Consider the following 26,462-nt stretch of genomic DNA (forward strand, 5'->3'; position numbering starts at 1 on the left):
AGTCTAATTTGTATTCATTCATTACTGTTTATCCTCACAAGCGTCGTGGGGGGTGCTGGAGCCTATCCCAGCCAAATATGGGCAGCAGTGGGCGACACCCTGAATTGGTTACCAGGGCAAACTTTCACACTCACACCCATTCCTATGGAAATGTAGAGTGTTCAACCAGCCTACTGTGCATGTTTTTGGGATGTGGGAGGAAACCGGAGTACCCGGAGAAAACCCATGCAGGCATGGAAACTCCACACGTACATAAATTCTCTAGTTCGTTCTACAGTCCTTAATATACTACCAGCCAGTGGCGGTCCGTAAATTTCCTAGCGACGCCTTCAGCTGACGGAATCAATCCAACCCTCAAAAACTATTTTATGGCTATAAAACCTCTACTGCAGCTACAGCTGCAACACATAAAAAATCATCAATAATAACCTCATAGAATTGAAATATTATTTAGGAATATAGCCATATTTTACTCACCAAAAATCATTTTTACCTGTACACAATATCCATCCTCCTTTCTTTCCTCCTTCTTTTCTATCGCTGACGGAATCAATCCAACCCTCAAAAACTATTTTATGGCTATAAAACCTCTACTGCAGCTACAGCTGCGACACATAAAAAATATCAATAATAACCTCATACAATTGAAATATTATTTAGGAATATAGTCATATTTTACTCACCAAAAATCCTTTTTACCTGTACACAATATCCATCCTCCTTTCTTTCCTCCTTCTTTTCTATCGCCATCGAAGCTAATGCTGAAAGTCGAGCCTGTCCTGTCGTATTTCTGGCATACGTTTTTATTTGATTTAGTGCTGAAAATGTTCGTTCCCGGTTGTGACAGGCTTGCTTGCTTTGGAGTTGTCCGACCTTTCCTAATGATGTCCAGCTTTTTTTTCTTAAAAAGTCCGTCTTGGAAATAACTTTGACAGTAAATCTGCAAACAAATCCATTTCTTCTCCCCCTTCACCCTTTGCGGGTTGACAAAACCGCTATTAAATCAACACAACAATATATTTGCTTGTGCAGCTCGCTCCAGATACAGTTTGGTAGCTCTGGCTAGTCCACTCTATCACTAGCCAAACATAGTTGGTGAAAGCGATGACGTATCCCTACGCCTGCGAGAAGGCAATGACGTATCCCTACGCCTGCGAGAAGGCAATGACGTATCCCTACCCCTGCGAGAAGGCCTTGGTGTCACCAAATCGAATTCTGATTGGTTAAAGCAACAGTCTTATCGATGCTTGTTTAATGCAGACTGATTGTGAAGGCCTTGAGGCAGATTTCTGACCATGGCAACAAATAATGGCTGAAATGTGATTGGTTAAATGCTTCAATATGAAAACACACATCTGGAAGCAGTGCAACCAGGGGGAAAGCAATGAAAGGAAGCTAACAGACAATTTGGAATTAATTAATAAGTATTCATGGACAAAATATAATTACCATCAGTCTGTGATTCAGATATTTCTTAGGCCAGCAGAGAAGGCCTTGAAGGCCCTGACGCCACACCACTGCTACCAGTTAACCCCTTTTCTGTATGAAATATGTGAGAAACACACAAAAAGAGAGGAAAAAAAGGCTAGGTAAAGTATTTATTAACCCATTAAAATAAAAAACAACCACATCCAAAAACATTTTCTATTGCTGTTGAAGCGGGTAGGTGAGAGAGGGGAGGCAAACATTTGGCAACGTATGTTTGCTGGGATAGGCTCCAACACCCTTTGCGACCCTTCAGGAAATGAATGAATGTACGTTAACTCACTCTAAACACACAGCAACACTGTACTACTACTTACAAATTCTACTGTACTTTTTAAAATTCATTCACCCATCCAAGTTCCATTCTGCTATCTATCCATCTATCTTTCTAAAAATGAATTATAATAATAATAATAATAATAATAATAATCGGACATAGGCCATGTCGTCATTACCACAACACAAAAGCCTACTTGTCATCACACGCAGAAACTGCGTGTGACGAAATTGATGGTGCTTCTCCATAAGCTACGTTTAATCGGCAAAAGACCTAAATAAGTGTAAGTTACGGATTATATTATATTAAATATTATCTGCGACCGGGTGGCCACCAATTCAGGGTGCTACCCGCCTCTGCCCCGCAGTCAGCTGGGATAAGCTCCAGCACCCCCGCGATCCTAATGAGGATAAAGCGGTACAGAAAATGAGATGAGATGAATATTATAATAATTGAGAGGATTAGGATGATTGATACATGTATTTTGCCCTTAGCTATCCAGTTCAGAGCTGGTAATGTCTATTCAAACAACAGTTTCAATTCTAACAGGAATGCAGACCCCCACACCCCCCTCACACACGCACACACACCCCAACTACATGTAACAGCATGTAACATGGTTGAACATTGTGTGCAAAATTTGCCCTTGGGGATGTAATATATGCAAAAAGGAGAGTTATTTAATTATTTTTTGTAGACATAGCATGTTGTGGGAAAAAAATGTTAATGGATTGTCTACAATGGTTTGCACCCACCCATTTAGTGTGAAAAATTAAAACAGCATCAATCTTTTTTTTAACGTGCCATTTATGAAACTAGGTCTGTCATTAAGCTGTTCTGAATTTCTCCTCAAAACAGTGAGGCGATTTACATAATTGCCACACCCCGCTGAAGATGGAGTGTAATTATGTTTTGGTTATATTATGTCTCACATAGTCAGTATGCTGTGAATTAGTAAAAATAAAATTTAAAAAAGTAATCTTGCTGATTTTACAAAAAACAAACAACTGGATAAAGCGGTTCAGAAAATGGTTAATTACTACTGTAGTTTGTTTCACTGAGTCATTGCATCTTTCAAATTTCCTTATTAATAACTAACATTTTTCGACCCATATGACTCATAATATATAAATACATTTGTTGGCAAAATTTAAATTCTATTATAACGTTAGGGAACATGAATGCATACATTTTCCTATAGAAATATAACAACTCACTTTCTTCATCCATGTAGTTAAATGTTTTGGTTTTTTGTCCGTTTGTGTAAAGCCTAAATGATTAATTGTTGATATGTACCCTTCTGAAATAAGGCGTCAGTAAATTTTCTCTGTGCCCCACACAAAATCAGTGTTTACATATAATTTACGTAGTTGAGCCGCTAGGTGGCAGTAACGCACCGGACTGTTTTATCATTGCCTGCCTAGCTCCAGTTGATCATCATCTTATCTTTCATTCATTTTACATACCTTTTAATAATTTCAATTGTTTTAGTGTTGTATAATGTAAAAAAATGTATCGGGTGGATAATATGTGAAATTTACTTAACCCTGTGCTTGCCCATACATTTTTTTTCAGGCCAGAAAACATGATGTATTGTACAGCAACACCATCAAAGTCACTCAAGATATTTCCCTTTGAGGATCATGTCTTACAAGCCTTCTGTTTTTTCAACACACGATGCACCAAAATAGCAAATGCATTCTAGAGTAATATTATATTCAAATAATTGTATTATCCATAACTCATCCAGACTGTCGTTTGTCATTATTTGGGGGGTAAAACCTGGAATGGTTGCTATTAAAAGAACAGGTCAAATAATTCATTCATTCATTTTCTGAACCACTTTATCCTCATTAGGGTCACGGGGGTGCTGGAGCCTATCCCAGCTGACTCCAGGCCAGAGCCAGGGGACAACCTGAATTGGTGGCCAGCCGATCGCAGGGCACAAGGAGACGGACAACAATGCACGCTCACACCCATTTAAAGTGTCCAATCAGCCTACCATGTATGTTTTTGGAATGTGTGAGTAAACCGGAGTACCCGGAGAAAACAGCCCCGGGGAGAACCTGCAAACTCCACACAGGTGGACCAACCTGGATTTGAACCCAGGTCCCCCACTGTGAGGCCGACATGCTAACCATTCAGCGCCCGGGCCGCCCCCTACAAAATACACATCTTATTTCTTTCTTTCTTATTCATTGATTATTTATTTGTCTGTTTGTTGTTGTTATTTGTGCACTGCGTGGTGAAAGCTTTAAATCTCACTATACTTGTATAATGACAATAAAAGCATTCAATTCAATTCAATATCAATTGAATATGTTACGCAATTTTAAGGCGGCCCGGCAGCTGAGTGGTTAGTGCATCGGCCACACAGTGGGGGAACCTGGGTTCAAATCCAGGTCGGCCCACCTGTGTGGCGTTTGCATGTTCTCCCCGGGCCTGCATGGGTTTTCTCCAGGTACTCCGGTTTCCTCCCACATTCCAAAAACATGCATGGTTAGCTGATTGGACACTCCAAATTGCCCCTAGGTATGAATGTGAGCGTGAATGTTTGTTTGTCTCCTAGTGCCCTGCGATTGGCTGGCCACCAATTCAGGGTGTCCCCAGCCTCTGGCCCGAAGTCAGCTGGGATACGCTCCAGCACCCCCCCATGACCCTAGTGAGGATAAAGCGGTTCAGAAAATGAGATGAGACACAATTTTAAATAGGATTGTGAATATCGTGACTGGGATTGAGATTGCCCTCCAGATTGTTTTTGGTTTTTAGTGAAACACTCAGTCGGACCACTTGATGTAGTTTAACTGGAATTTCTAACTCATTGAGCTCAACCAAATTGAAACCGTGAATGTTGAGCAATTCCACAGCTTCTGTGCACAGATGTTTTTCTTCCCTTACAATCTGACCTATCCTGCTGTCTCCTTCAGTTGCTCGTGGCTCTTTATTTAATTTGTTGGAGTTGGCAGCCCCCTGGGGCCCACTCCATGCTTTCGCATGCTTGATTTCAAACTGAAAAGGCTGGAGAAAAGTATGTACTCAAACTGCATCTTAAAATGCTCTTAACCATTTTGCCCCTGTAATCACAATGCTGATTAAAACCCATTACATAAGTATGAGATAAAAGGGATTATGGTAACCATGAAAGCTGTTAACTACTGAAAACTTTTATATTTGGAGGTTTTCCAAGTATCATAAAGCTGTAAAATGCCAATGCTGCTTCTTTGTAGCAATGGCTGTCCCCATTTGCCTTTTTATCCCAGCATGTTCGACTGCTGATTAGCCATTTGTGGGAGGAAAATGTCAAACTAGTCACTGACAACAGCTCATACTTTCAAGACCAATAATGTTCTTAAAGTGTCTTTCCTTTGATGCTTAGATGTTTTCCATTACTTCTAACTGAACTGTGGTTCTTTATTAACTTGAAAAATGGCAGAAACAGCCAATTGCATGTAGTGAATAATGTATCTCCAATGAAATATACATGAAGTGCTTAATTTTGCATTGGAATTATGTAATTCAAGGCCTGCTGGATAAAGTGTTTCCAATAATAGTTCAGAAGGGAGTTTATCAAAATTCTTTCATTAATTATTCATAAGCTTGGTATTTTATGGTTATGTGGTCCTGTTGCCGAACAATTTTTTTAAATGAATTAAAAAAAAAGAGCATGTGTCAGCAATGTTCCCTCTAAGCTGCGCGCGTGCGCAATTGCGCACTACTCTCGTCTTCTCTGCGCACAGCAAATCATATGGAGCGCACAAAATAAAATCCCTTTTTTTTTTTTTTTTAAGCTGTGAGGCCGTCGCGCGAACCACTCATCCGCCGGGCCGCCCATTCATAGATATTAATCATTACATTTTATTATTACTAAATCATTTATGTGTAGTAGACATACACCTGCTTATGGCAGTTGTGATACTGGTGTGTGCCCATAGCGAGCAATGATGATGTTGCTCACACCTGTACTCAGTGTGCTCAGGGAGGTTGTCTTTCTGCCCAGACAAACAAAAAATTAGAGGGAACATTGTGTGTCAGCGACGCTTTCTGTATTGCTACGTCACAAACTAAACAAACGGTTCCACTACCCCAGAGTGCATTTCATTTAATGACTTAAATACAGCTCTACCTACGACATGCTCGAGGTACGATGAAAATTTCAGAATAAAACTTCATTACATACATTTGTGTGCATCATTTTGGGAATATTTTGAAGGCAATACAACAGCAAACAGTCCATCGATAGCGAACGTGAGGGTGGAGGCGTGGCAAACCACCAACCCGGAAAACGAAGGTAACAAAAGATTACAACAAAATTAGAATTCAGTTTTGTGTAAAGTTACATTAAACGTATGTTTGAGTGTGTCTGTATATATTAATCCAAGTTTATTTAAATTTGTTTGTTCTGTTTACGAGTGTGTTGTCGTGGAAAAAAAACGAACCCCCCCGCCCCCTCTGTGCGTCTCTCTCCCGTCCGCCCAATTGTAGCTATATTAAAAACATTTTATTACTATTAAACCACTAGTTATGTGTTACTTTGTTAATAAATGGCGAATTAGAAGAAATAAAACATTTTTTTCCAATCCAATATCCTGTTTTTGGTGTTTTTTCAGAGGGTTGGAACGAATTAATTTGTTTTTCAGTTCATTTCAATGGGAAACCTTCGCTCGAGTTACGAGAATCTCGTTATACGATCTCAGTCCCGGAACGGATTAAGATCGTATGTCGAAGTACCACTGTACAAATATTTGGGTGTAAAAATATACAACAAAGAACACTTACACTGTGTTTCTGAAAATATGTCTGCACTTTCTGTGAAATCTTTTAATATGCCAAATTAGATAGCAGCTTTAAAATTGACATTATAACTCATTTAACCAGGAAAATTAATATAGTTCAAATGTTTGTTGCTTTTGTGAGTGGTTGCAACCCCAATAACTAAATATGGAAAATCACGATGGAAATGAGCTTACAGTTATGCAGTTTAAATTCCAAGGACCACATTAAAATGCAGCCAACTATTGTGATTCTTCTTCACAGTCACTGCTATGAAAGTGACAATTGTTTTGTTGCTAAACAAGGACTTCCCCAAAGTGTTACCCAGTTTGATTGACAGTTTAGAGTTATTGGAATACTTGCGTTTTGTCTCAAGACAATTTTCCCTTTGTTGAAATGTGTGACATTGTTTTTCCACCTGTGAGAATGAAATAAAGGCAACACTCTCCTTTGAATGTAGATTTTTTTTTTTTTTTTCTCCTTTCATCTCCTGGGATTTGTTGTTTTATTGAGATGTCGTTGAGGGTAAATTGAACAATTATAGAGTTTGTATTGCTTTTATACAATGTTACGACTCTCTCTATGAACGTAATGGATGTCAAATCTATTTTAATTAGCCATGTTGTATAGAAAAAAATCATTTGTGCTTTTGTCCTACTTTGTTGGCATACTATCATATTCAACAGGTTCAACAAAGACCTCTTCATATGTTAATGGGCCCCCATTCCATCCAATGACAATCAACAAAACAGGAAAATGCATCTCAATAGAAATGTCTCTGCTTGCTCTCAAGGTTAAATAAAAAATAAAATAAAGAAATAAAAAGAATGGCCATGCTGGAGTGCTGCGAGGCGTGAATAAAAATGAGTCAGAACATTAGTATAAAACGTATGTGTGTAGGTCCTGGGAGAAGAACTACTTGTGAATTGCTTTTGGTTTAAACAAAAAATGATTTTGATTCAGGCATTGAATGCTGTTTTAAAGGGCTTTAATGAGGTTTCTGCAGATGGATTTTTTGCTGAAGGATTTTTGAGGTTTTCACTGTCTCACCTAGCGTTAATGGAGAAAAGCACAATAGAAAATGGATGGAGGAATTATTTTGACTATAAGCTCATATGTGTGGCTCTGTGTCACAAATACTGTCTAGTATTTTACAGCATTGTCAGAGTATTACTGTAATAAAATGATCCGTAAACCAATCCATACTCCTCTCACTTTATGCAATATACAGTAGAAAATAAAATAATAAACAGAATCGAGCCGATTGGTGCTCCACTGCATCATTATTTTCTTGAAATGAATTGCAAATTACAGAGACATACAAATTTAAGTGTGTTTAGAATTAATTATGTGTTTTAGATGTGTCTGAACAGCATTAGCAAAACTACTTACACAGTCGTGTGAACTCTGATTATGTTTGAACTAGTAATGTTTGCACAGAGCTCTGTAGAAGGTATACTAAAATGCAGTGGCGGGCCATCAGGGCCTTCAAGGCCTTCGCTGCTGGCCTAAGAAATATCTGAATCATATATTATATTTTGTCCATTGATACTTATTAAATAATTCCAAATTGTCTGTTAGCTTCTTTTCCCCCTGGTTGCATTGCTTCCAGATGTGTGTTTTCATATTGAAGCATTTAACCAATCACATTTCAGCCATTATTTGTTGCCAGGATCAGAAATCTGCCTCAAGGCCTTCACAATCAGTTCTGCAGGCTCTGCTGTATTAAACAAGCGTCGATAAGACTGTTGCTTTAACCAATCAGATTTCGAGTTGGCAACACCACAATGCCTTGTCGCAGGCGTAGGGATACGTCATCGCTTTCACCAACTATGATTGGCTAGTGATTAGCCAGAGCTACCATAGTGTATCTGTAGCGAGCTGCACGAGCAAATATATTGTTGTGTTCATTTAAAGCCATTTTCAAGACGGACTATGCCAGAAATACGACAGGACAGGCTCAACTTTCAGCGATAGAAAAGAAGGAAGAAAGGAGGATGGATATTGTGTACAGTTAAAAAGGATTTTTGGTGAGTAAAATTTGGCTATATTCCTAAATAATATTTCAATTGTGGGCCCGGTTCTGATATCTGAAAAGCTCCAGTGTTTGTATTCAATCACTAAATGCTGCTAGGAAGTGGATTTTACCCATTGAAGGCGCTATGAGAAAATATACGGACCGCCACTGCGATTTTCCGAACCACTTCGCGGGGGTGCTGGAGCCCATCCCAGCTGACTTCGGGCCAGAGGCGGGGGGGACACCCTGAATCGGTGGCCAGCCGATTGCAGGGCACAGGGGAGACAGACAACAATTCACACTAACACTCATACCTAGAGGCAATTTAAAGTCTCCAATCAGCCTACCATGCATGTTTTTGGAAGGTGGGAGGAAACCGGAGTACCCAGAGAAAACCCACACAGGCCTGGGGAGAAGATGCAAACTCCACAAAGGTGGACCAATCTGGATTCAAACCTGGGATCCCAAAGCTGTGACGCCGACCCACTAACCACTCACCGCCGGGCTGCTATCGTTCTCACTTGTTTTGCTGAAATAGATTTGAACTGACCGGTTATTAGTGTTTGCAAAAATGTGGACCGAAACTGTGGAAAGAGGCTCCTGGCTAACCTTGACAGCAATGTAGTTACTTTCTTGAACTTTTACAGTTGATGAAGATGAATATCTGCTGCTGTCCAGACCGTTAACGAATGACTGATTACTCTGATTGGCTTTCCAAGCATGAAAAACTGCTGGCTATCAAATGTCAGCATCCGTCTTTGTCTGCTCATAAAACCTTGTTATACTGTGTAAGTTATATTTTTAATTTTTCAACTTCAAGCTTTCTAGAACAGATAAAGTGTAGTTGTATTCATATTAGTCAAAATCATTCTATCAATGCTTGAGCGTTGTATTTGAGAAAGGAAAATGCTAATATTACACGATATGATTCATTTTGTTATTGTATGAACGACGGATGAATGTTTCTGGAGAATTTTATAGTGTAGACAAAAATCAACAATGGCATTTATTATAGAATATTATAGACTGGAACTTGTCCTTAAACTAAGGATAAAACAAGAAAAAATATTTGATTCAATAACAGTTTCTGATTTAATTTTGTTTTCTTTAATGTAATGTATTTTTTTTTCACGTCGCGAATACCTTTTGTCCTACATGTTTTTGTCTCACTTTCCCTGTCAGTTTTGCTCGTTGTGTAAACCAATAAACTCCCTCCAGTTTTGCATTTTCTTTTACTTATGTTGCTTTGCTATTTAATTTTTTTTCTAAAATGGTGTTCTCTGGTTTTGTTTAGTCAAACAAAGTATGTTGTGTGCTGTATCATGATTTTTTATTGTTAGTAGTATTTTTGGTGGTACACCAGACCTCGAGTTAGCTTTATCTAATAAAAATAGTTTTGATTGGACTACACCCCAAACTGGTCGCCAGTCACACACAGGGACAGACAGCCAATCGCAGTCTCAATCATCACCACTGAGTGGGAGTTTATCCCTCTCAGCCCACACCAAAGTCAGGTGAATATACGGCTAAAGAATGAAAAACAATAAAGAACTTCAATCAATGCACAATACATTATAAAATATTACACATTATAGCTTGTTTAAAATATACTATATAGCCTATTTTTGAAGTAATTAATGTATGGACATTCTTTCAGGTTAAAATTCTGCTCACAATTTTTCCTTTTGAAAATAGCTGTGAATTAGGCAAATTGTTATTCCAGTTCTTCCCTCAACGGGCGTTACGTGTCCCTGAAATTCACACTTCAGACACACGTACATGGCTTCAATCAATGACTCTTCCATTTTTAGAACCAGCCTGTTCTCAGTTATCAAGACACAGTAGCCTCCATCTGACTACTAGGCATGTTCACTTTGTACCTCGTCACCCTCCCCCTCTATGCTCCTGCTCCCCTCAACATAGGGAAAGCCTGCCAGAGAGAATCCCTTTTCATGAACTGCGGTGCTCTAGCCTGCCTGACCAACAGCCTGACTGCAGAGGAAGAGATGAGACGTGGAGATGCTTATGTTGTCTTTTCTCCCCATCTTTCTTCCTCCTCCCTCCCTACTTGTCTGATTCTCCCATCCATCTTCTCCCGTTCAGTCATGTAGTGTCACCCTCACTCACTAATTGGTATGCAGAGCCAGGCCTGCTCTGTTCTGCAGTGTGGATCTGCTACTGTGTGTCAGGGAGGGACGGGAATCGCACTGCAGTGGCGGGTGGGGCTCGCTCGTAGGAGAAACCTCCTCTCCCGCGCCAGGAAAACCTTTTCGGAGCGGTCACTGTAGTAGAATTATTAGTATAAGAAGGTTTTGCTTGCACTAGCTGATAATATTTAATACCAGTGTTTTATTGTTTGGTTTAAGATTAATGCTATCATTTGGCTACCGCTGTGTTTTTTTAATTGATTGATTTGTAAAGTGCCCTGCAATTGCTGGCCACCAATTCAGGGTGTTCCCTACCTGGTCCCCGAAGTCTCCTGGCCGGGATAGGCTCTGGCCCCCCTGCGACGGTTCTGATGATAAGCAGTACAGACAATGAATGATTGAACAGCACCTCCCACCCCCTGCATGAGTCTGTGGAGTCCCTCCGAAACTCTTTCAGCAATAGACTGCTGCACCCTCATTGCAGGAGGGAATGCTTCTGCAGCTCCTCCCATCAGCTGTCGCTGTTTAACAAAACAAATGGCTCAGTGTTATGACCTACCGTATGCATGCATGCATGTACATATATATATAAACAAATGGCTCAGTGTTATGACCTACCGTATGCATGCATGTACATTTTATATATAGATGTACATGTATGCATACGGTAAGTCATAACACTGAGCCATTTGTTTTGTTAAAGAGCCTATATTCAGTTATAGGGATGCAATTATTGCAAAAAAAATGCATTTCAAGTCTAGACTGGTCAGTCGTAAACATATGGTTGTTTACTGCAAAGCCACAGTATTGTAATATCCTCCTGACTACCAGGAAAAAAACGTGTCCAATAACATTTATTTTTAAATTATCCAATCTACGTGAAGTAGTTGGAATACTGCAAAGGAAAATTCATATCATTGGAAAGCTCTGAATGTCCTCTATAGATGCGATTGGATGCAATGGGAGATATTAAGGTTTACAAATGTCCTCTACAAAGGACAAATTTGAACTACTGGTAGTCAGGAGGATAAGTGTCGAATGAGTGGCTTTGCATTGTGACTCAATGTATTTCTCAGTATAACAGGATCCTGTGTGTCAGTGCTTTTTCTGCATGTCATTTTTATCAGTGGGGATTGCAGGCACTGCAAATAAAATTGGAGAAAGGCTGCTTAAAATTGTAGTCCATAATCCAATTTAGAGGAATCACAAGCTCTATTTCAACTAAAAGGGGATACTAAGGATCGCTAGAGATACCTTGCATCTTCATTAGCAGACTCCTGGATATTAGAGCATTAAGGTGGAAAATGACAGCTGGGGTTTTCTCATCCAGTCAGATTTTTTTTTTTAGAAAGCAGCATGAAATGTACAGGGGTAAGTAGCTGTGCCTCAGCAGACTGCTTTCCACTGTACTGGTGAGGAGTCCTGAATGGATTTTCTCCCCTCACACTCAAGCCCAATTACACGTGAAGCAATAAATCCTTAGCAATGCAATTTCCCTCCCCAGACAAGATCTGCAGGGCTATCCCTCCTTACACACATGGTTTGCTCTCATTCACACACATGGTCTTTCTCTTTTTGGTTCATTTCCCTGGCTTTCCTTTCAACCAGTTCTAGCTTGTCAATTTCTTCTACCTCAGTTCCATTCTCTTTTTCATCTTTTGATCATTTCCTCTGTCCTTGGTTTTTGTGGATTTTCTCTTCTTTTCAGAAATCCTTCATGCTTTCTTCTGTAGCCAAGAAATGTATCCAGTGCAGAACATTTTTTCTTCTTAGTGCAGTGAGCAACATTTCATCACATGCAATTTAAGTTGCATTATCACACCTTGATTTGCCTGGCAGTAGTTTCAGGACCAAGATGTTAGCATTGCTTTAGGTTAGTACTAGCGAATATTTGGATCCCAGTTTCTGGTGGCCACCAATCACAACTATGGCACCTTAAGTGCAAACAACTGCAAGAAACTGCATAATTCTTCCAGTGGAACCTTAACAGTAGAGCAAATTGAGTTTTAAACAGTCAAACCCATTATTCAGAAATACTGTTATTCCTACCACAAAGTGTTTCTTTTAGTACAACATGACCTCAAACAGAATCCTTGCAAAATGACCTCACAAAATGCATACATTTCATTTTGTTTATTAGCCATGCAATCACTTAAGTGGGAAAGGACAAATGTGGTGGAGGGACATTTCTGGATTTTTCAGCTTGGCCTTGCAAACACACGCTTCTGGACTCTGGTGGAACAAAGGTCCACATACAGGTTCTGCCTGACCCTCAAGCAATTGCTTCAAATTCTGCAGAAAGAGAAATCATTGTCTTCCAATACAAAGCAATTTTGACATTGACTCACTTTAGGTGGATAAACTTCACAATCCAGTTCTCCCACTTGGTTATGAGAGTTGTAGTAGGCAGTTTGGCAAAAGACATGATGCTGAAAAGATAGTCAGTTAAATACAATATGTACCAAAACCCACTATTAAAAACAGATAAATATGGTTAAAATGTTATTGAGTGAGGCAGAAATCTCACAGCTCTGTTAGGGCAGCGAGGTGTACAGGTCAGAGTGCTCCTCGTCTCTCTGGGGCACATGGTCTCCACTAGGGCAAACTTAAGCCAGGTAATGGTTCCAATGGTTACCTCATTCTTAGAAAGACAAAGATGCATTTAGGACAAAAAAGCCAACTGGCACCTAGAGACTATGTCTTACCCTACTAGTCAGACAAGCCACTTCCAATAGGGTAAAGTAACTTTGGCGTTTGCTCATCTGGTTAAAGATGCGCACCGCCTGCTCCACAGCCTTCACCCCAGTTGGATCATCCAAAGGTAACAACTTAGGGCAGGAAGGACAAATTGTCTGGATTTCATCATTGTTATGCTCTACAAACAAGAAATTATAATTTAAGTTGCATTGGCACAGCTGTGTTGAGCAAAGACATTCACTGGCATAGCAAGTGACCTGGTCTGGTGGTGCAGTCGTATTTGGTGATTTTGGCCATACCCAACATGACCCAAAACTCAATACTGCAGGTGGCCATTGCACCCTATAAACACAAAGACTCAGAAAGACAGTAAAGAGAAACGTGTAAAGCTTAAGTAGTGAATGACTTACCCGCTGATCAATTTGCCACACTTCACATTCCTGGTGAGGTTTGGGGTTGGTGAAATGACATTTGGTCTGCACCAGCTTCACATTCACATCAATGTGGCAGCCACCAGTAAACTGATCAATTGTATTTTTTGAAATAATTTAGAAATTAAAAAGTACAAGTTTTACCGAGAGTGAAAAAAAATGTTATTGACCTGTTGATATTTACTGTTCTGGACCTCCTGCAGCTTGAACTTAAAGCCATGCTTGTGATGCTTGTTGATGTGTTGGACAGCCCCAATTGCTGCCACCATTACACTTTCCTCACTGCAAGTGACATCAGATGACAACGGTTCTGCAACCAAGCTAGACAAAGTCAGCGCACACAATAGCAGAAGAGCAAATAAGCGCCCTGATATCATCATGACAACCAATTGAGGCAAGTTCAGTTCAAACCAGAAATGATACCAGCAAGGAGAAGGCCAAGAATGAAAGCACAAGACAAATGCATGGACATTTTAACCAGGTTAGGGAGCTGTGATGACCAATCACAGAGGAGGAAAAACACCTTCACCTAAGGCCTAATTAGTATTGGGCGGACTTTCCCTCAGAAGCATGATTACAATTTATATCCCTCAGCTGTTGCCTGAGAAAGGAAAAATAACCCTAAATTGTTGTTTTTTCTTTTTTTCAATTTTATCGTTTTTTAGGAAAGTTTCTAAGAAATATTGGAGTTTGCCCACATCACAATTTATGGTTCACGTAGAATTAATTTTAAATGTTTTTTTTGAATGTTTTTTTGCCTGAAGTCAGCTGGGATAGGCCCACGCAACCCTTGCGAGGATAGATGATGAATGTATGAGTGAATGAATATATCTAATCCAGTGGTAGCTTTACTTAAAAACTGTATTTTGTTCCAGAAATTGATATAATTAATGCACGAAAAACAGTAAAAAATGAGGTCACTATTTATGTGTAATGCGGCAATAGCATATCAAAGCAAAGGTCAGGGATGTCACCATGGAGAGAGATAATAGCTATGGAGAGGAATGTTTATGTGCCATCATGAAACAATTTAATTCATGCATCTTCCATCCTATGTTTTCTCTTATACAAGGTCAGGTCCTTGGTGCAATAGCATCAACAGGGAAATCCAGACTTTCATCTCTGCAGTCATTTCATCCAACTCTTCTTGGAGGCATAACCCTGGAAAAAATAGCAACTTTACTTCTGTACATATTGTGGAAGTTGAGATTAAACTATATACAGTTTTCTTTGTGGATGTGTTTAATAAATCACTAAATCACAGTTATACCTCTACTTACAAATGCCTTTTTCCCTCAGCTTTCGAAACCCTTAAATATACAAATGATCATCACAACATATGAAAACAATATTAAAGTTATGGAATCCCCCAAAACCAAAATGCATTTCCTGTATCAGTTATTTTATTTTTAAATTGTCCTGGTAATATTGTGGCCCCCTTTACTTCCACTTGGTCCCTCCCACAACAACTCTCTTCTGACGGGCATTTGGCATCTCAGAGTTCTTTAAAGTTATTGACTGATATTGCAAGGCAATGCAAGCCATGCCAGCATCGCCACGATTGCGAAGCAGAAAGCTTTAAAAGTAATTATACTCTTTGGTATGGCCTGTGTACTGAGTGATGAGATGTAGAGTCTGTTAATCCTTGAGTGGTGTTTAATGCCAAGTGATTTTGAATTCATAATTTGAAGTAGTTTAGATGTTTGTGCATGTGCACTATTAGCTCCCACCTTACTGTACAACTGCAAAATAACATGTTTTTTATTGCATGCTAATAAGTTTTCATATAATTTTTCAGTTTTCCACATCTTTCATACAAAAGTGACACTGATACTTTTCAAATTGTTTAGTTGGTGGTTAAGACCATGACAATTTAAAATTTAACATTTTAAGTACTGCTCTTAAGAAAAAAAGTACTGCATTATAGTTGTAGCAGTTTGGACATGTTGAAATCGACTCACTCTGAAAATAGCCATGGAAATTAACCTGTAGCTCATCACCAAACCTACTTTGGCCTCAAATAAACCAATGTCATCCCACTGAATCTTTAAATCCTCACACGACCGATTTTGGACTGAAGGGCAAGGTGTTTACGATAAGGCAGTTTGCGTCCCCGTTGCATGATACTTACAGTCCGTAGGATAAATGGTCTAGGTTTTGATCTCAATAATCCCAATCATGGATCCTTTGAGTGCACAATTGCAAGACACTACATAATTTTTGAAGGGAAGCTTGACAGTAGAGCAAATTTAGTCTTAAGTCTACTCTAATGTTAAGGAGGGTATAGAGTTGATCTGAAATACTATAGTTTGTACCACAAATTGTTCCTTTTAGTGCAACATGAGCTCACAAATACATAGACATTTCATTTAGTTTATTAGGCATGTCATTACTTAAGTGGGTAAGGACAAATGTGATGGATGGACATTTCTGGATTTTTCAGCTTGGCCTTGCAAACACATGCTTCGGGACTCTGGTGGAACAAAGGCCCACATACAGGTTCTGCCTCACCCTCAGGCAATGGCTTCAAATTCTGCAGAAACCAGAGAAACCATTGTCATCCAGTACACAGTAATTTTGTCATGGACTTACTTTTGGTGGATAAACTTCACAATCCAGTTCTCCTACTTGATTATGAGTGTTGTAGTAGGCAGTTTGGCAAAAGACATGATGCTGAAAAGATGGTCAGTTAATTACAATATGTACCAAAACCCATTATAAAACAGATCAAATATGGCTAAAAATGTCATTGAGTGACGCAGAAATCTCACAGCTCTGTTAGGGCAGCGAGGTGTACAAGTCAGAGTGTTCTTCGTCTCACTGGGGCACATGGTCTCCACTAGGGCAAACTTAAGCCAGGTAATGGTGCCAATGGTCACCTCATTCTGAGAAAGACAAAGATATGTTTAGAACAAAAAAAGGACAACTGACACCTAGGGAATGTCTTACCCAACTTGTCAGACGAGCCACTTCCAATAGAGCAAAGTAACTTTGGCGTTTGCTCATCTGGTTAAAGAGGCGAACTGCCTGCTCCACTGCTTTCAGCCCAGTTGGGTCATCCAGAGGTAACAACTTAGGGCAGGCAGGACAAATAGTCTGGATTTCATCATTGGTGCGCTCTACAAAGAGAAAATTATACATTTCATTGCAACAGTTGTGTTGTGCCAAAGACATAGCAGCTGGCCGGGCAAATAACCTGGTCTGGTGGTGCAGTCATATTTGGTGATTTTGGCCATACCCCACATGACCCAAAACTCTACACTGCAGGTGGCCATTGCACCCTATACACACACAAACAAAGACTCAGAAAGACAGCAAAGAGAAGCAAGTGTAAAGCTTAAGTAGTGAATGACTTACCCGCTGATCCATTTGCCACACTTCGCATTCCTGGTGAGGTTTGGGGTTGGTGAAATGACATTTGGTCTGCACCAGCTTTACATTCACATCAATGTGGCAGCCACCAGTAAACTGAGAAATCGATTTTTTTGAAAGAATTTAGAAATTAAAAGTACAAGTTCTACCAAGAGAAAAAAACATTGTTAGTGACCTGTTGATATTTGCTGTTCTGGACCTCCTGAAGCTTGAACTTAAAGCCATGCTTGTGATGCTTGTTGATGTGTTGTACGGAAAGGTTCGCTGCTGCCATTACACTTTCCTCACTGCAAGTGACGTCAGGAGACAGCCGTTGCGCAACCAGGCTAGAAAAAGCCAGCACACACAAAACCAGAAGAGCAGATATGCACCGTAACTTCATTGACATCATGGCAACCACTTAAGAAAGTTGTGGTCAAATCACAAACAGCACCAGTAACGACAGAACCAAGAATGAACACTTAAGACAAATGCACGCACATTTAAACCAGGTTGAGGAGCTGTGATAACCAATCACAGAGAAGGAAAATACCTTCACCTATGGCCTAATTAGTATTGGGCGGACTTTCCCTGAGAGGTGTGATTATAATTCATATGCCTCAGCTGTTCTCTGGGAAAGAAAAAAAATATCCTGCAGATGTTTTTTTTTTCAATTCAGTCATTTTCTAGGAAAGTCTTTAAGAAAAATTTGAGTTTGACAAACATCACAATTTATGATTGACATAGCATGAAAATGTATTTATCTTGTAAATAAATATATCTACCCACCTAATGGTGTTGGAGTTTACTCGCCTGATTTTGGTTTGGGCATTGTCATTTTCGCGTGGGATCAATTCCCACTCGGTCGTGGTATGTTCCAAATGCAAATGTTTGTTCGTCTCTCTCTGTGCTGGGGTGTGCAACTCTTACGATATGAAAGACCTCCTTATGGATGAATAAATGTTTATATATATATTTCCCTCCATCCTTTGTATTATTTTGTTCTCCTTTTCAGAAAGCCTTCATTGCTTTCTTCTCTAGCCTAGAAATGCGCCCAGTGCAGAACATGTTTTCTTTTGTGTTAGTGCGCAGCATTTCATCGCATCCAATTTAAGTCGTATCAACACACCTTGATTCGGCTGGCGGCAGTTTCAGGGCCAAGTTGTTAGCATATCCTTGAGGTTTGTGAATACATACAGTAAACCCTCGAATATCGCGGTTAATGTAGACCAGACATGGCTGCTCAAAATGAAAAACTCCCATTGTTACTACCACAATGTTTTTGCGCCTATACGGAAATACAAGTACACAAGCACAATGAGTAAACTGATTTTTTTTAATTTGCTTATTAGTGTAAACCATAAACTGCATGTCACTGATGATTGTATGTAATTTATGAACCAGTTCACATTGAAACATCATCCATTACTCCGATTCATCCATACATTTCCTACGTGACCGGACGTTTCGTCGAAAGACGTTTGGTCCCCGGACGTTTGGTCGACCGGATGTTTGGTCGACCGGACGTTTGGTAGAACGGGCATTTGGTAGAACAGACGTTTGGTAGAACGGACGTTTGGTCGCCGGGTTCGCTCGCTGTCAAATTATGACAGAGAGTTTACTGTTGATATTTTGATATTAGATATTTAGATATTAAACTCACTCTCTCTCATGATTATAATTTTGAGAGCTGGTTTCAACAGTAACAACCCGGCGACCAAACGTCCGTTCTACCAAACGTCCGTTCTACCAAATGTCCGCTCGACCAAACGTCCGGTCGACCAAACGTCCGGGGACCAAACGTCCGGGCACCAAACGTCTTTCGACGAAATGTCCGAGCACCCATTTTCTAAATTGAAAACATTTCTTTTTTTTTTCTGTACATTTCTTTTCCTTGTTAGTCACACAGTACGTTAACCATCATCACATTTTTTTTATATACAGGTAACCACTCAGCCGCCTTTAGTGTCTCTAATAAATTTAAGTTTATTACCTGAATTAATTTGAACAACATCCTTCTGCTGTACTGCTTCACATTGGTCAGCCTTTTCCACTAAGGTATTTGAAAAGAATATACAATTTTAATGTGAATTATGTTCCTCCTGTGAATCTGAAGAGTGCATGTAACAACTCTCAACCATCAGCCATGGACTCTTTTAGATACAGCTTTGAAAATTTAATTAAGTCTCTATTGCCTATTTTTATCAGGCAGGCTCAATTATTCTAAGCCTACTTTGCCTTTTTCTCCTCTGCCATGTGGATGTTATTGCAACATCAATGCAGGTTAGCCTCATTGTGTCCATGCATGGGAGTTTTTATGTCTTTGTGTATAAATGCTCTCATGCAAATCAACACAATGAGCATCTATTAAAAAAAGACACAAAGGAGACAAAGTGAAAAGGTAAAAAATATTTCCTTTTCATCATAAACTGTGTCTGGGCACAAGCATAAACTGTATACTACCAAATGAGGACTTGACTTGGTCTTTATATGAACGTCTATAGAGAGAAAAAAAACTGTTTTTTTGTAGAGACCGAATGGCTCAGACTAAGAAGGAAAGAGAGACCAGAAGGGAAACTGCCTTTTATTTCAGCATGTTTTAGAATTAGTACCATTTCAGCCTCCGCATGAAAAGATCTGTTTATGAATAATAATGCCAAATACAACTCAGGCACAATCAAACCATCTCAGTTGGCCTACAATCAAACAAACCGTGCACACAAAATGACCTTGCTCTTTCTTTCTTTAATCTTCACTCCAATCAAATCAGACAAGAGATTTGGATTGGATTGAGAGAACCTCCCAGTGATATACTCTATGATGAGATTTAATTAGCAACATCAATGACAGCCATGGGTCCACTGAAGAGAAACACTGCTAACTAATTTGTGGCTATATCAGAGTGAAGACCAGGAAAAATAGTGTACATACCTACAGCCCCCTTTCGGTCTTGTATTGTATGCCCATTACTCAGTTGACCTGGACATTATCCGAAAATGTATATCCTTGTGATGTGGTCACAAGTCCAAAACATTCCAGGGTCATGTTATGTCTGAATGCAGCAGGTAATGTTACGCTTCAGAGTGCAGAGGTTGATGACATAGCTCTCATGTCGCTACAGTCCGCTACCGTGACCGGACATTTCGTCGAAAGACGTTTGGACACAGACATTTGGTCGACCGGACGTTTCGTCGACCGGACGTTTGGTAGAACAGACGTTTGGTAGAACGGACGTTTGGTAGAACGGACGTTTGGTAGAACGGACGTTTGGTAGAACAGACGTTTGGTAGAATGGATGTTTGGTAGAACAGACGATTGGTAGAACGGATGTTTGGTCGCCGGGTTGATTTTAATTTTGGGAGCTGGTTTCAACAGTAACAACGCGGCGACCAAACGTCTGTTCTACCCAACATCCGTTCTACCAAACGTCCATTCTACCAAACGTCCGCTCTACCAAACGTCCGGTCGACCAAACGTCCGGTCGACCAAACATCCGGGGACCAAACGTCCGGTCAACCAAACGTCCGGTCGACCAAACGTCCGGTCGACCAAACGTCTTTCGACGAAACGTCCGAGTACCGTCTGCTACGATCACTATATTTCCAATTTTTCTTCAATGCAATACAAAATAACTTAGTAAAAAAAAGAACAAGATCTGACAAATGTTTACCAATTTTAGGAAGAAACCTGGACCGCCTGAACTTTATTCAGTGAAATCCCCAAAAATAAAGTAAATGGTTATAATGTGGTGGCCCTGTGGGTGAGTGGTTAGCGTGTTGGCCCAGTCATGGGATTATGGGTTCGATGCCAGGTGGGCCTTTACTCAAGTTCTCACCAATAGTTGGCTAGGATAGGCTCCAGCACACCCGGTGACCCTTGTGAGGATAAGCGGTTCAGGAAATGAATGAGTTATAATGTCTTGCTCTGGTCATAGTCAACATGGGTACGCTTCATAATAATTTGTCCTATTACCTAGTTCCCCTTACATATTCCTAACATTGATTGTGCACTCACTTTACCTTATCACACCCCTGTCCGAGCTATCTTCCCTCTTCTTCTGCTTCAATTATTCTCTTCCCATATGGTATCCCCGCGCTCAGAATAGGCATATCGAGATAGCAATGATACATAGAGAATGTGGCATATACTGCATTTTCAATCATGTTTTTGTATCATTCTTTTCTATGTGTGTTAGTAAAACCACCTCACAGTTCTCAGATTGAAGGTTAAATCCCCGGTGCAGTCCGACCTTCTTGTGTGGAGTTTAGCAATGAGTTTGAGTGTGAATCGTTCATTGTCTGTCTACCTGTGCCCTGCAAATGGCTAACAACCGATCCAGAGTTTCCCCAGATATTCTCTGTTTTTTCTTTCTCTGTCCCCCTAAAATCCTTTCTCTCCAGATGCATTTTCTGAGTAAAGAACACAATATAAGGCCCCTAAACAGGGGTACAAAAAACCGCAGGATATTAAAACTGTTTCAGGTCTTAGAGACACTGAGATTTACTACTAAAAAATAATAAAAAAAACAGTGGCTGACCCAGAAAGATTCCGGATCACAGTCTAAAGGCCACTGTCTGGAAACCTTGCGAATCACATCTCAAAGTAATGTTGTGGTGTATTATGTCTGAAAACGGCTTTAGTTTGTTCACTTGTGACAACATCTCTTGAGGTTTCGATTTAAATTAACCTATGAATAATTATAGTTTTACTATCCTCCTAAAAGGGTTGGGACTTTGTAATCATTATAATAAACAATGTTATATACTCACTGCATGTAATTTGCAAGTGTATGGGATGAAAATGGAACACAAAGAAAACACTTTAGTTATTGTGGACAACACAGTCAGAATAATTCAGAAAAAAAATCAGAATACATTACTGTTAGAAGTGATACTATCTTAAAACATACAGTAAAAAACAAAGGGCAAATATACAGTATGTTGATATAAGAGATGAGAGAGTACTTGAAAGCCTGCTAGATGTTTGGCTTTCCAAGTGTGCTTATGCGTTTGTATCGATGCAAGAAGTAGGTTGTTATTAATGACACATTTTCCATAATGGTGAGAGTCAGTTCTAAAACACTGGTATGTGTTCGTGTTTTTGAGCTATAAATAAACAATTTGATGCATATACCTTTGTTTTAGGCATAATTGATGCTGTAGTAATATCATGTTCCTATTAATGTCACTATTATGTGCAGTGATTGAGAATGGTGCAGTGTCACCTCATGGTGTCAGCGAGAAGCTTCAGTTCTCATGTGACCGCCCTAAAAAAGAAGAGAAGGCACATTGTGTTTTATGACATTTAGTCATACAGTCGTTGGGATGGTCTTAAAATGAGTCACAGTCTGACTCACTGCTGCTCTTACAGCCTAATCAAAGAGAATTATGGCTACCCAGAAGCACATTCTGTTATACTATATGCATGTTATGCTCTCATTGGCCACAATATTAGATACACTGGTACAGTATAATGGCAACAGATCCAATAACTTTTAATGTCGACTTTCACTAATGCAATAGAAATCTAAAAGTTATATAAAGCAACAATATTTTAACTTTATTTGACAAAGATATTGTCTTTATTACTGTTTATTCAGTTCCTGGTTTGGTCCAAAACTAATGAAAGTGGCTGATGTACAATATACAGTATAGAACATATATTATTACAGCTAAATGGAAATAAACAGAAGAATCATAAACTTAACATTTAAATGTTAATTCACCTCAGGGATAAACACAAATTGTCGCAGTCACTATCAAGCATTTTAATGTCCCACTGGCTCTATTTTTTTCATTCAAAATATAAATTATTTATTCTTGTCAAAAGGTAATCAATATTATTATACAGCTCAATAGATCAATAACTATTGAAATTGTGCTATGCAAATGAATTTTGTCGTTGTTCTCCTGTCCATAGTTGAAACAGATAAAGTATCAAAAGGGAAGGATTCCGTCTATGAGTCAGTGAAAAAAACAACAGTCGAGACTCGTTGACTTCATCGTGGGACGTGTCAAAATACAAAACTGAAAGTGAGTCAGAGTAGGAAGTAAGTCCCGCAAGACATGGTTCCAGAGAGATTCTACCATATACTTTCCAACAGAATCACCATCACATGACGCAAGTGATCTGCTCGACATTGAAAAATTAGATTCGCTCCATTTATATTCGGATCTAGGGTGCCTTCTGAATACTGAATGGTAAACACCTTACATTTACTTCCATCGACTCCACACAACAAAAAGTGTTGTGATCGAACAACATTATTAACTTATCAACTGAAAATATTATCATATGTATATTTTTAATGGTGCACTTTTGTGAATGGTCAACAATACCTGATTGTTATTATTCATTGTTAGTTGTTATTCAAAAACTAAACTTGTCAATTGGTCAAAGAGGTCTTCAGGAAAGTGTTTTGTTAAAAAAAAAGAATACTAGTCCACTCCACTTTCTGATGTGCTCAATCCACTTGGCTCTCACTGCTTGATCGGCCGAAAATTTATTGGCGCTTATATCCACATACTTTGTGTTTGAGCAACTTCACAACACATGAATTTTGTCCTGTATGTTCCACAGTATTTTACAAACTAAAGGACTACGGTTTGTGGCTCAGTGAAGTCCCATTTATCCAATTCAGTGAAGTACACCCTGAGGATTTTGCTGCAGGCAGTCTGGGTTCGATTCCCACTCAGTGGCAGTGTGATTGTGACAGTGAGTGGTCATCTGTCTCTCTGTGTGACCTACGACTGACCAGTCTAGGGTGTATTCTGCCTTTTGCCCAAAGACAGCTGGGTTAGGCTCCAGCAACCCCCACATTCACCTTGTTATAAAAGCAATTTGTATAGGAATTACTTTATAGTCTATGACCACATGATCTAAGTTGTATATTTCAACCTAAACTCTGCATACAATTTGAAAAAATAATGGATGAATTTGTACAGTTTTGATGCGTGACCGGACGTTTCGCCGAAAGACGTTTGGTTCCCGGACGTTTGGTCCCCGGACGTTTGGTCGACCGGACGTTTGGTCGACCGGACGTTTGGTAGAATGGACGTTTGGTAGAACGGACGTTTGGTAGAACGGACGTTTGGTCGCCGGGTTCGCTCGCTGTCAAATTATGACAGAGTTTACTGTTAATATTTTGATATTAGATATTTAGATATTAAACTCACTCTCTCTCTCATGATTATAATTTTGAGAGCTGGTTTCAACAGTAACAACCCGGCGACCAAACGTCCGTTCTACCAAATGTCTGTTCTACCAAACGTCCGTTCTACCAAACATCCGGTCGACCAAATGTCCGGTCGACCAAACGTCCGAGTACCGTTTTGATGGCATCAATGGTGGAAAATGTTTAGAAATAATTTTACTTTGACCTGTTTTTTGTTCAGGATCACAAAAAGATTACATTAGAACAGGGATGTGTAAACCTAATACAGATAAGTGGTTTAAATCTCACATACGGCTTTTGTATTTGGACATTATTTTATGGAAACAAAAAGAAAAGAACAAGATGCTAGATTTTACCCTCTTGGTTGTGTTGAAAGTTTAGACTAAAATGATAATTCCTGCATCCTCCTTTTATTCTTTCATTATTCTTCCTATATTTACAAAGGCTGCGATTATATAAGAGATGCTGCTGCTGGCACACTAAAAGCCAAATGCAGTGAAGTGGTTCTGCTTTGTGGCCTCTGTTATGAGAGAACTCCAAATGGTATCACCACTCAGTCGGAATTAATGGAGTTAGTTACACACGAGGGAGAATATTTTCTACAATAGTGGGGTCTGCAGTGTGTTCCCTGCCCCCCAATTCCATCACAAAGTTGCTCTGGTGTATGGAGTAAAGATGATATTTTGTGTGGCAACTCAATTTACATTTCATGTACGGAAAATGGTTCAACGTGGCCATGTGAAATAAATACGTTTTAACTTCTGCAAATTAATTGCACTGGTTAAACTGTAAATACTCATAAATATGCAGCATGAGTCCTATTTACTTCTATTCATGTTAACCATTCATTCATCTTCTATATCGCTTATCCACAAAAGGGTCACAGGCTGTGCTGGAGCCTATTCCAGCCAATCACACGGTGGACACCCTGAATTGGTTGCCAGCCAATCGCAGGGCACTATGAAAAAGACAACCACTCACGCTCATAATTCACACCACCACCAAGCAAAAAAGAAACAAAAAATACATTTAGAAGGGTGTATTAAAAACAGATGAATTGAGGACAAGAACTTGAGACAAAATTGAATAGCAACACAATAAGGCGAGACAAGTAATTGGACAATAAAACACACAAGGGGCAGTTGACAAACCAACTAGAAAAAGGACTCTCGAAGTAAAATGAGGAGAGAAACAATAAAAACATGGCTCGTCTTCAATATCCCCAAAATGATGCTGCCAAATTCATGCTTGACTGTGTAGTTCAATATACCTATCAGTGGCGGGCCGTCAGGGCCTTCTCTGCTGGCCTAAGAAATATCTGAATCATATATTATATTTTGGCCATCAATACTTATGAAATAATTCCAAATTGTCTGTTAGCTTCCTTTCATTGCTTTTCCCCCTGGTTGCACTGCTTCCAGATGTGTGTTTTCATATTGAAGCATTTAACCAATCACATTTCAGCCAATATTTGTTGCCAGGGTCAGAAATCTGCCTCAAGGCCTTCACAATCAGTTCTGCGGGCTCTGCTGCATTAAACAAGCGTTGATAAGACTGTTGCTTTAACCAATCAGATTTCGAGTTGGCAACACCACAATGCATTGTCGCAGGCGTAGGGATACGTCATTGCCTTGTAGGAGGCGTAGGGATACGTCATTGCTTTCACCAATTATGATTGGCTAGTGATTAGCCATAGCTACCAAACTGTATTTGGAGCGAACTACACACGCAAATATATTGTTGTGTTGATTTAAAGCCATTTTCAAGACGGACTATGCCAGAAATACGACAGGACAGGCTCGACTTTCAGCATTAGCTTCGATGGCGATATAAAAGAAGGAAGAAAGAAAGGAGGATGGATATTGTATACCTATGTATATCAAACTTCTTTCATCCAGGGTATTAATTATGGCTCTAAAATGAATGGATTAAATGTTTTTGCCTCTTTGATTTCTAACATCTCAATATGCTTGTATCTGCATAAAAATTAATGTCCGCTCAAGAAATATGAAGTATTTTTCTTCCTGGAGGTGCGCAGAGAACTACAGCAATAATGTGCACTCATCCGCTTTGTTTTTCACTTCCCCGGACTAATACATCAAAACTTCACGGT

General features: G+C 39.5%; 3 protein-coding genes across 4 annotated transcripts in view; all 3 read right to left on the reverse strand.

The window, feature by feature from the left end:
- Positions 1-12,844: 12,844 nt before the first annotated feature.
- Positions 12,845-14,279, reverse strand: LOC144064982 (alpha-2-HS-glycoprotein-like). The gene is made up of 7 exons (XM_077587906.1): positions 13,995-14,279; positions 13,804-13,914; positions 13,651-13,735; positions 13,402-13,571; positions 13,224-13,337; positions 13,045-13,125; positions 12,845-12,988 (listed from the first exon to the last, which is right to left on the reverse strand). The coding sequence occupies exons 1-7, from the start codon at positions 14,202-14,204 to the stop codon at positions 12,845-12,847; spliced, it is 915 nt and encodes a 304-aa protein (XP_077444032.1). The 5' UTR covers positions 14,205-14,279.
- Positions 14,280-14,712: 433 nt separating this feature from the next.
- LOC144064419 (uncharacterized) overlaps positions 14,713-26,462 on the reverse strand; it is a 40,826-nt gene continuing 29,076 nt past the window's right edge. Inside the window, exon 5 of one of the 2 annotated variants that reach the window (XM_077586951.1) lies at positions 14,713-14,985. In XM_077586951.1, coding sequence (XP_077443077.1) covers positions 14,888-14,985 — 98 coding nt within the window. In that variant the 3' untranslated portion in view covers positions 14,713-14,887. Of the gene's footprint in view, positions 14,986-17,586; positions 18,464-26,462 lie in introns of those variants that run through there. The other variant, XM_077586952.1, reaches the window with a different exon arrangement.
- LOC144064423 (alpha-2-HS-glycoprotein-like) lies at positions 16,184-17,578 on the reverse strand. Its single transcript, XM_077586967.1, has 7 exons — positions 17,372-17,578; positions 17,182-17,292; positions 17,021-17,105; positions 16,774-16,943; positions 16,596-16,709; positions 16,417-16,497; positions 16,184-16,357 (listed from the first exon to the last, which is right to left on the reverse strand). Exons 1-7 carry the CDS (start codon positions 17,576-17,578, stop codon positions 16,214-16,216), a joined length of 912 nt encoding a protein of 303 aa, XP_077443093.1. The 3' UTR covers positions 16,184-16,213.

The sequence above is a fragment of the Stigmatopora argus genome, chromosome 19 (genome assembly GCF_051989625.1).
Source record: "Stigmatopora argus isolate UIUO_Sarg chromosome 19, RoL_Sarg_1.0, whole genome shotgun sequence".
In the NCBI taxonomy this organism is placed as follows: domain Eukaryota; kingdom Metazoa; phylum Chordata; class Actinopteri; order Syngnathiformes; family Syngnathidae; genus Stigmatopora; species Stigmatopora argus.